The 11,247-nt window shown below is 40.1% G+C and overlaps 2 protein-coding genes across 2 annotated transcripts; one reads left to right on the top strand and one right to left on the bottom strand.

The window, feature by feature from the left end:
* Nucleotides 1-480: 480 nt before the first annotated feature.
* Nucleotides 481-3,550, bottom strand: cryba1a (crystallin, beta A1a). The gene is made up of 6 exons (XM_074679393.1): nt 3,365-3,550; nt 2,552-2,619; nt 2,269-2,387; nt 1,647-1,788; nt 970-1,112; nt 481-871 (listed from the first exon to the last, which is right to left on the bottom strand). The coding sequence occupies exons 2-6, from the start codon at nt 2,588-2,590 to the stop codon at nt 724-726; spliced, it is 591 nt and encodes a 196-aa protein (XP_074535494.1). The 5' UTR covers nt 2,591-2,619; nt 3,365-3,550; the 3' UTR covers nt 481-723.
* Nucleotides 3,551-7,199: 3,649 nt separating this feature from the next.
* On the top strand, nt 7,200-9,946 carry crybb1l3 (crystallin, beta B1, like 3). The gene is made up of 5 exons (XM_074679394.1): nt 7,200-7,265; nt 8,653-8,771; nt 8,858-8,990; nt 9,506-9,648; nt 9,778-9,946. Exons 1-5 carry the CDS (start codon nt 7,200-7,202, stop codon nt 9,944-9,946), a joined length of 630 nt encoding a protein of 209 aa, XP_074535495.1.
* The last annotated feature ends 1,301 nt before the right edge of the window (nt 9,947-11,247 follow it).

Raw genomic sequence — 11,247 nt, 5'->3', positions numbered from 1 at the left:
TATTCTTTTAAATTGTGGATTTCATGTCAGAGCTTAAGTCCATGTCTATTAGTGATACATCAATATCAGTAAGTGCATGCCTGGAGTAATTATGTACTGCTTTTGTTAAATCGTGATTATCAGCTACTGTTCAGCTCTTGTTAGCAGTGTTTCAAATATTAGCAGACAGATCTATCTGTAAGGTCAGTGGTGTTTGTATGCTTTCTGCTTTCATACCATTCAATCCAATAGAGGTCCCAACCAGACAGAGCAACCCTTAAACTCCTTGTACTTTTAAACATCAAAAGCAAAGAGCAAGAATAAATCACAGTACCATAAAATTTAGCAGCAGAATCTTTCGTGCCTGTTTATTTCAAGTTGCCCATTCAATGACTGGTCAAACCATGTTTATCCACAAATAAGAGGAGCACTGACAATGGGATACATCACCACCTTGCCACTTAGTGGCCCTTTACTTCCTCTTAATATCTGTTAGCAGGGCATCAGTCAGGGGCCTCACTTCAGTTGCTGCTCTTTCTTTCTCTTTATTTTTATTGGCAACAGAAAAGAACAAAGTTGCGGCAAACATCTTAGTCATGAAGCACTAGAAAGTGTGAGCCATATAAGGCCTGACAGCTAGCTGAAGCTTGGAATGATTGGGTAGAGGAAGTAAGAGAAGGAGAAGAAGCTGATAGAGATAGAGGAGGTGAAGAGTGGGAGGCTGTGGAAAGGGGGCTTCAGGTCTCACTGCTGGATCCGACGCAGGGACTGCACCTGGAAGGACTGAGCATGGGAGCCCCACTCCCTGTAATGTTTGTACTCGCCACCATGACGATCGCACTCCAGGATGTACTGGTAACCACGATAACCTGGAAACTGGTAGCACACCCAGCTGGAGGAAAAGAGGGAAGGAGTGAAAAATATTATCCCATTGATAAATGAAAGCAGTGACATGTAAAAAGCCTTGTTGGGAGAAAGGTCGAGACTTACGCTCCGCTCCGAACTTGCATGGATCCAATCTCGTGGTTGCCCCAGCCCATGGCCTGCAGAGAAGGGTAGTCATCGTTGATCTCCCACTTGCTTCCCATAAAGTTCTCCCATTCGTACACTATCATCAATGACTCTTTGTGGTTCTGCATGGATCAGATGCATGAAAAAGGTTCAGTGAGAGTTAATAGAAAATCAAAATACATAAGCTGCAAATCTTTTGTGGAGACCAGCTGGAGTAAGCTAGAAATAATTAAATAGATAGATATAAATAAAAAGTTATATTTATTGCATGTTGTTATATTTTTGTAAGTCATGGGCACAAAATGATTTGTATTCTATGTTGAAAGCACATAACAATGCAGAGACAAAACGTGCACAAGATTGACTGAAACCCTTTCGTTTAAAAACTTGATTTAATTTAACTGGTCAGAATTTTTTTTTTCCAAACTCAGTGTTAGAAAAAGCTTCCCAACCTAGTTGATTGATGCAGAATTTTACCACATTAGTGTGAGATTTCCAAAGGGTAATGGTGCGTAAAATCCCAAAGCTCTGCAGTCTAATGTCAGCTGACATCCAGCTTGCTTAAGATACTCAGTGACTATCACTTTAGGGCTGAAACTCTGAGTGTTTCTGGAAACACATAAAAAGACCTCACTAGGAGTAGGACAGAAACTCACAGCGGAGCAGATGGGGCGGAAAGACATCATCCTCTCAATGTGATAGGCGTTGCTGCCGCTCCACGCTTCCCATTGTGGATACTCCCCCTGCTCCAACACAAACTGCTGTCCACAGAAGCTGGTGTGCTCATATCCTGCCCAGCTTAATCACAGAAATAGAACAACATGTATCAAAACCCACAACCACAGTCTCCTCGATCTGAAGAGTTAACGTTGTGAGAGTCTGTACCCTTTACTGTCTGTCTCTTTTTTTATTCTTTCTGCTCCAATCCTCTCCTTAAATCTTTCCGTCCCCACCCACTTTCTCTTGATAGTTGAGGAAAAAAGGCTGTTCACCTATGGGTACAGCTCTGCCAAAGCTCTCTACCTGTTACATAAGTTTCTTGGCCTGCCTCTGTTGCCATGTGCTTGCTAATGATTAATTGATTGATGTGAGGGATCTGTTATTAATATTACATGCTTTTATATTCCTGACTTGCTCATCATGTCAAATGTCATGAGAAAACTCTACTTTTGGGCCACTCAGTGGGGGGTTATTTTAGCCAAATTTTTCAAACTTCCATTGCACCAAATTTCTTAGCACACTGATTGATTTTTTTTTCTAAATCTGAGTTGGACTTACGCTCCACATTCCACTTTCAAGGAGCGGACATTGTCGATACCACAGTCCATGACATTCTGGCATGATGAGGTAAACTCCAGCCGCTTTCCTTGGTAGTTCTCCTGGTCATACACTGTGATCTGGAGAGGACACAGATGCATACATGTAGTATGCACATGCCATGCGCACACACTGATGTGTGTACAGACACACACATCATTGACACCATCAGGCCAGGCATGAAATAAAAAAAAGAAGAAGAAGAAGTAAGCTTTTGTTAATCATGTGGCGACATCCCACTCACCTTCCATGGTCCCATAGGGTTAGGGTCATTCAGAGCCATGCTACGGGGTGAGTGTCCAAACTGTTAACCTATAGTGTAGAGGGCAGGGAGAGTTACATTTACTTTACGATAAGGTCACCTTATGTTTGACCTTAAAAAGTTCAAACTCAGTCTGTTACCACCCCCATGCTAAAAAAGGTGATCAGGCTGATGTTGTATTTGTAAATGTCTGAAATCAATTTGTCATCACCAAAAGAATCCCCTAATATCACAGTAGTATCACACTGGAGGGAGTGTTGTTGCACTATTAGCACAGTTATTCAGACACATGCACCAGCAGCTGGTTGTGCTAGCTTTCAGTATAACAGCACAAACCTGTTTGGTGGTGTTATAAATAGTTTTTCTAGTGTTACATATACCTACCAAGTTCAAAGCAACAGCAGGATGTTTTGTTTTATATTATCATATTTTCATATCGTTGTTAAACCATGTATCAGCGCTAGAGGAGTGTATCTTATCTGATTGGAATAAACTGTTAGGATATATAATGTAGCATGAGAGATTGTTTCAAGCTATATATATGAAAAGTTAATTTATATGTTATGTTTTAGCACTGGTCCTTTCCATCTGCTCATGCATGTTGGGGGTGGAGGGACCAAGCTGTTTCATCAGCTCCTGCACAGTCAGTTGGTCTGTAGCATTTGCATGTCTGACCTCAGTCCATACATTCATGTGGCTCAGCAGAAACAACGAGAACAAAAGACACAATAATGTAAAGCCACAATGATCTGCACCTTTTCTATAGGATGAATGAGATTCGGATGGAGGGCTTACCTGACTGGCCCCAAAGAATAGCGGTGCAGTGCTCACAAGGGGGCTCCACAAAAACGACGCCCTGACCCCAAACTAAACGGACCTATTTATACATGCTGGTGCTGAAAAGCAGATGGGCCTGTGGGTCCGGGCAGGAGTCAGCACATTGCTGTTCCAGTCATTGTTCCACTCTGAGCTTCTGGGCTTTAGTTTGCTACAGGGAGGACTGGATGGAGGGCACCGTGCCCAGTGCAGATAAGCACAAGTTTCAAATGGGCCGTGACCAGTGGGCCGGACCACCAAGCCTGGCATGGCTGCTGGTCCAGAAAACAGATCATCACTTGTAAGGAAAAGGAAAAACATGGTGAAATCATCCAGAAATGGTGACCAATACGGGTTAGATATTCTTATTTTATTTTTTTCACATTAGATATTTTTACTCACAAATGATCACACATGAAAATAAAGTTGAAAACACATTCAGATGCAGTAACCTCATAATGCACTTACTTCTTTCCACTCTGTGCCATTCTCTGTGTCTGACCTGAGCGTCACATCCACCTCAAACTGACCCCACACCTCCCGTCCTTTCACCTTTACTCTCCCTCCTAAATGAGCATGTGTGTGTAACATGCCCAGTCATGCAGACACACAGTCATGGACAGAGACTGACACACAGCCTGTCCATGAAGTCACCCATACATTCAGGGCACACAATGAACACAAACCCACGTCCACAGGAACATTCATTGATGGATGTCGAACTGTTTTATATCTCTGAATGACAGTGACTGAAACTTTGTAAACTACTCCTACATTCCTTCTAAATTTGACGTAAAAGTTTTTGATTAAACAAGGTTTAGATAAATGTTGTTTGAAATATAGGTTATTGAAGTCCATTAAACAAAACTGTAACTACATCATTTTTTCTAAGCGAATGGCAGGATGGTATTTCTAATGCTGTTGTACAAGCTGATACTCACCACACAACAAATGCATTTTAAAACTCCTGTAAGAAATTTTTGGATTGTTATGGAACAGGTTGGAAATCAACAGTAATCAAACCATGACTAGATGACAATTTATATTGTAGTTTTTATTTTCTGTAAACATTGTCAGGGGTATTGCCACAGCTTTTTCTAACAATGAGTAATATATTTACTTGTCAAAGAAAGCACAGTAAGATTATCCAAAAACCTATTTACTTGAGTGTGGTGCAAAATCAGTAAAGCTGTGAGAGCTATAGTTATAGCCTGAGGGGGGCGCTAAAATCAACACAAACAAAAAGTTCCGTACTGGGGCTTTAATCACTTCTGAAAAGCTAAGTGTTAACTAAATGAAGAGAAGAACAGGAGAAGAGAAGTCTTCAACAGGGCGTCCGCAGCCCTAGGGGGTCCATGGAGGTACTGTAGGGGTCCGTGACATTTTTGTTTGATGAGGCAATTTTTAATATATTTGAATAATTATTCCCTATACTTATGTAACTGTCTTTGAACACACAGAAATCGATATTCGGACATCCCTTATATAGAGATACTGTCTTTTAGCTAGAAATGAACACATTCAGAAACACAGCAGCTCTCAAAAACTGCACACAGGTCTCTTAGCATTCACTTTTAGCTCCTCAGGACGGAGAAAGGACCACATGATTTTTTCTTCATTCAGTTTCTGTCAAAAACAAAAGATGGCATTTCTTGCGGGGTCTTTATCTATGCTCCAGAAACTCATCAAAAGTTCATTCTGCAAGTGTTTACAAAGAGGTCTTTCACAACTGTAATTATCTGCTTAAGAAAAAATAAAACTGTATTTGATAGAAGAAATGATTAAGTACCAATGAGATATATACATTTTGTTTTATTAGATTGAAAAGCTTATCATGCCTTAGATTGTAAACAGATATGTTATATCCTAGGTCGCACTCAAAGTGACAGTAACAAGAAGATGGAAGCAGGACAAAAAGTTTCCATTTTGCTTCAAAAATTAGAGGTATTTCACATATGTTCGGCCTTTTGGCCTAATGATTGGCGTTAATGTGCACATATTTGTGTATGTGTGAATGCATGAATAGGCATGACAGGTAAAGGTGTGTATACATAATGAAAGATTACAGCCTGTCTACGCCTGCAATTAGAAAAGAAAATAAGAGAGATGGAAAACAATCCTGCAGTCAGCACTTTACACACAGGGCTCAAAGACCACACACACCAAGAACGAGCAGAAAGAGAAAACCGGAGGGACCTTGAAGTTGAAGGAGAACGTTGGTCACAAAATAAGAGAAGAAAAATATAGTTTTAAAAAGCTTTAAGTGAGTACACAGCGGAAAAGGTGTGTGTGTGTGTGTGTGTGTGTGTGTGTGTGTGTGTGTGTGTATGTGTGTGTGTGTGTGTGTGTGTGTGTGTGTGTGTGTGTGTGTGTGTGTGTGTGTGTGTGTGTGTGTGTGTGTGGACAGGCAGAGCCAAACTTTCTGCTGATGGCAGTGACTGCTCCTAGTCCCTCTCCACAATAGTGCCGGACAACAAAGCAGGCAGCCAAGTCAGCAGGACTAGTCTACAGATAAGCAGCCTGACCTTTGACCCCACACCATGCTCCAAACAGCTTCCAGCCAATGAAAAGCCAGGATCCAGCCAGTATATGCTCTGGCTGTATGTGAATGTATATATATATCCCCCTGACAACGCCTGTGTCCATCACTTTCTCCCAAGGTTGATTTGTTCCAGGTCGCAACTTTAACTGTAAGTTTTGACTTTTGAGGTCTGTTTGTTCTGAAATAACTGCTGTAATATGTGGAAATTAGGGGAGATATTGTGTTTGTCTTGTCATCTTTGACTGTGAAGGAAAAAACAAGAGGAGTTAATCATCTCCTTAATGCACAGTCCTTCAATTTTGAGAGAGAAGTAGATATAAAAAAATGCATCAAGGTGTTATTTTTATGTTTAAATGCTGTTTTCTTGTTGGTCCTGTTTTGATGTAAAATGGATTTATAAAAATGTTTCCTACCTTTATCCTTAAATAACAAACCACAGTTTTGTAAAGACAGTGTTTTGTGGCTGCTTAGTGACTATTCTTGCAGATATGAAAGGAACAAAACATCGGTGGATGTGTTTTGAAATTCACAGAGGGAGTACTTTTCAGTAATAATGAGATAAAAACTATGGTGCAAACTAAAAGCTCTCCTGATACATTTGAAGGACAAAACATTTAGAACTAATCAGGCTTGCCTTGCTTTTATGAGATGCAGCAGTTTGTTCAAGGAACAGCTTCATTTTAAGACTATTTAATTACAGAACAAAGTATCTTTTCTATTCTTGCCTCTGAAACTCAAATGTCTCAAAAAGAACAAGGAGAATTGTCTGAAAATGAGTTTTAACCTGAAAAAGCCAGAAAACACTGAAAAGCTCACTTTGCTGCAATGATGCAGAAGTGTGCTCTGTGGTTTCTAAGTATGCAGTGAAGTCATGGTTTGCTGTGGTTACAAGTGTAAAAGATCATGTAATTCACCTTTCTTGATTGTCATTTACTCTGGTGATTGAATTATTTTAGTTTATTGTTGAAAGGTTTAGTGAGCTGATTGTTTCTTTCATAGGTGAGAACATCCTAATGTGTCATTACAACTTAATCCATTTCTGCCTCTGTTTACTGAGCTCACAGAGCTGGGACATGATATTTACACAAGTTTAACAACATTTCGAATGCTTCTGAGTGTATTATCAGCATCAGGAATTATTGTGCTCACACACCTGCATTTTTAACACCTCACCTGGAGCACATGTTCTGTTCAAGCAGTAAAGAAGCTCTTCTTCAGACATAGTCTCTAAAATGTCTGACTTTTGTGCTTCTCCTTTCTCCAGACCTGATCATGTCTCACTCAGGGGCTCAGGGCAGCATTGGCAGCCACTCTGCTATTGGGCTGCGTAATCAAAAGGTAAGTCAGGATTTTTATTTTAATTTGACTTGCACTTCACATGGAAAATTGAACAGGGATTGAAAATATTTTACCCCAGAAATATAACCCCCATGCCCCAAAGGTTGGAACAATGTGTAAAATGTTGATTGAAAACTAATATTTAGTGAGTTTTTTGAAGGCTATTTTAAATGAAATGGTGAATCAAATGCTTTAACTGAAAAATTGGATGGTAACACATAATTGAAACAGCAACAATAAAACTGAAAAATTCAAACACAAATGCAAAAAGAAATCAAATAAGCCCTCAACTTGTTAGGATAGCTTGATTGTTTACCAAAGGAACATTCTTCAGATACAGTCTCTCTCAGGAGTAAAGATGGAAAAAGATTCACCACCAGGAGTGGCTGTGTGAGAAAATGGCTCAACAATTTCAGATTCATGGCTCTGTGGTGGAAATTACTGCATGGGCAAAATTTCATTTCCAGAAAGCATAGTCACTGGAGTAAACAAAGTTTGTCACTGCAACCACAAATGAAGGTTTGGATTAAACAGTACAAAGATAAAACCACACATCAAGATGATTCAGAAATCATCAGCTCAGAGCTGGTGACCTTTCTGGACCAGAGCCCCTTTAAGATAGACTTTAGCAAAGAGCAAAACTCTCCTGTGGTCTCAAAAATGAAAATTTGACATTACTTACTGGCAATGGACTCTGCATCCTCTGCCATCCAACTTGTTGTCAATGCAGCATTTGTGATAATATTGGTGTGCACAGTATCCTGTGGCATGGATAGCTTAAACACATGGAAGGACACCATTTATGCAAATCAATTAATACAGGGTTTTGAGCAACACATGCTACCACCCGGATAATGCCTTTTTGGGGGATTTTGTATATTTTAGGAAGTAAATGCCAAGCCACAATTTGCCCAACTCTAAGGTAGATGGTACGGGTGCTAAACTAACCTATCTGTATAGTCTTGTCTTTGTTTGTCATCTATTGAACACATTTGGCGCATCATGGAATCAAAATATGGCAAAGAGACCCCAAAATGTTGTGCAGCAGTAATCCAGGTAAACATGATGCATTCAACCTTTAAAACTCCAGAAACTGGTCACAAAAGTTCCTGAACAGAGAGTTGGATGAAGAAGAGGTAGTGCAACACAATTGTAAACAAGTCTGTTGCAACTTTTTAAAATATGTTTCAGGCATACAGTTTGAATAACAATTTAAAAAATGAGGATACCTGTCAAACATTTTTTTACTTATCTTTGCACTATTTTCAACTGGACATAATATTTAAATGAATTGCTAAGCACCACATTCTGTTTAAAAAAATGACAGTGTCCTACCATTTCGGCATTGAAGTTGTGAGTTGTACATTTGACTGTTGTCCTTTTTCAGATATACCTCTACGAATTTGAGAACTTCCAAGGTCGTAGGATGGACCTTTTTGGCGAGTCTCGTAACTTGAGCGAGAAAGGTTTTGACAAAATCGGCTCCATCAAAGTAGAAAGTGGACCGTAAGTCGCAAACCCAACATCAAAACATTTCATCACACTGTGTATAACTGAACAGGGTTTGAATATCTGTCTGTGTGTTCACCCAGCTGGGTGGGTTACGAGCAGCAGAACATGACTGGTGAGATGTTCATCCTGGAGAAGGGAGAGTATCCACGCTGGGATACCTGGTCCAATAGCTACAGGTGTGACCGTATGATGTCAGTCAGGCCATTGCGGATGGTGAGTTGGGATCAGAATGAGAGGATTTTTTAGGGCCTGCTATTTCTGCTATCACCTGATTTTCATCACTTCTGTCCATCTCCATTTCTGCTGATGCACATATTTAGTCAGTTGAAATATGAAATGTTGTCACCCTTAATAGCTGACACCAGGAGTTTAACTAATTATTAGTGTATTTATTACTCCAGCTTTTGATCACCGGTCTCATGATGTGTATAAGCTCAGCCACCCTCCACTAGCTCGGTACTCTTCTAAAAGGCCGGTGTCATATTGTTGCATAGCAGTCAACAACCTCGATGCAAACAAGCTCTATTTTCAAGACTAATGGCTGTGAATTAAATCCTGAATATTTTTGACTGTAAAGTTGTTTCCCTCCCTCGTAAAGCAGTAAATGGTTACAACAAGGACCTTTGCGCTTTACACAAGATGCATTGTTACAGACTTGTAGTGCCAAAATCAAAGAAAGTAGAAGTTCCTCACATGAGCTTTATGTATTTTTGTCTTGCACATGACAGGATCCCCAGGACCACAAGATCTGCCTGTTTGAGTGTCCAAACTTTGAGGGCCGTAAGATGGAGGTGTGCGATGAGGATATTCCCAGTCTGTGGTCTTACGGCTTCCAGGACCGCGTTGCCAGCATTCAGGTCACTGGTGGAACGTAAGAAGAAATTCTTCTCTGCCTAACTCGTATTCAATGGCTGCCCACAGGTTACTGATATGGTAAAAAATAGCAGAGGAGCTCTAAAGGGTTTCTTGTTTACATGTCTTTTTCAACTTTTCCGCACAGCTGGGTGGGCTACCAGTACCCAGGCTACCGTGGCTACCAATACGTGCTTGAAATGGGTCCCTTCAAGCACTGGAATGAGTGGGGAGCCCACCACCCCCAGATCCAGTCCATCCGCAGGGTACGGGACATGCAGACGCATCGCAGGGGCTGTTTTGAGCTGACGGCATAAGGACGAGCCAGGCACAAACCGGGCCATCAGAAGAGGACAGCAGATAGCAGAAAGTTAGGCTTGCTATGCTGCCAACCTTTTCCTGAGAATTCTTAAACAACCACCTAGCAAGACATGCTAATGGCTTTTGAATATTGTTATTGCTTTTAGTGGTAGGATTTGGGAGTATGTAGCCTCGTCAATGGTTCTTATGAGAAGTTCTGACTGTCAAAAACTTGTGAGAAACATTAAAATGGTAGCAATGCTCTCTGTCTACAGACCTCATAGAAGGATAATAAGATTTATTGTATTTATTAAAGTAGCTTTAAGTTTGTGTTTATTAGTTTGTTTAAATGCTATCATAACCCTTTTACTTTATTTCTATTCACACCTTGTTTCAAACTAAAACATTGCTGATAAGCCTGTTCAAGGCACTCCTTTTGCTCTCCTGGGATCTTTTGAATCTACGAAGTAAAAACAGAGGAAAAAAACATCACTCCTTGGAGTAATACCATGGACAGCTCTTTGCTCTGCACATGTCTCGCAGTAACTTTGTCAAGCAGAGGGAGGCGCTGTCGCCTCATCACAGAGTGAAAAGACTTGTCTCAGTGAGTGGAGCAGGGCAGAGTCTCCTCTGTCATTGAACAAGAACATCTTTTGGCTGCTAGGGTTGTCCAGGAGATTCGCATTTTACACTTTCTCAGGGATGCTGGCATCTGGAACAACCTGCATTAAAAGAAAGGCAAAATAAAAACACTACAAAGCTGAAACTGTCTCCTTTATTTTTTTTTTAAAGGTTATATTTGAAACATGGTAACTCAAGTTTACTCACAGTATTACTTCTGAGTGTCACAAGCAACAATTGCTCGAATATTTAAGATTTATTCCCTCTGTCTTTCTACATTTTAAGCAGTTTGGCCTTATCTAGTTAATTGTTTTGTTTTTTCCGAGAACAGGTTTAAAGTTGTAGTTCAACCTGACTGCTTCAATCAAATCTGTCTCTCAGAAAATTGATCACAATTGATCACATTTATCAGCGTGAAGGATAAATATCTACAGTGGGATTTGGTGCAGATTAAAAACTGAGGAATAAGTCTCAAGAAGTCTGGGCACATCTCTGAAATTTGTGCATTTTGAGTTTGATTTTCCGTTAATTTATTTTTTCTGTTCGTTATCACATAACTCATCATCTAAGAAATAAGTTTGCATGTTTTTAAAACTAAAGCATATTAATATAAATGGGTAAGGCTAAAAATAATTTTTAAAAAAGCTCAGTAAGAGTACATCTGAACTCTTTAGCTTCTACATAGACTGGGGGTTTG

This window comes from Halichoeres trimaculatus, unplaced genomic scaffold, assembly GCF_033239565.1.
Source record: "Halichoeres trimaculatus isolate MK-OKI-2021-1 unplaced genomic scaffold, fHalTri1.1 fHalTri1_scaffold_9, whole genome shotgun sequence".
Lineage (NCBI taxonomy): Eukaryota > Metazoa > Chordata > Actinopteri > Labriformes > Labridae > Halichoeres > Halichoeres trimaculatus.
This window is presented reverse-complemented; position numbering and strand designations above follow the sequence as displayed.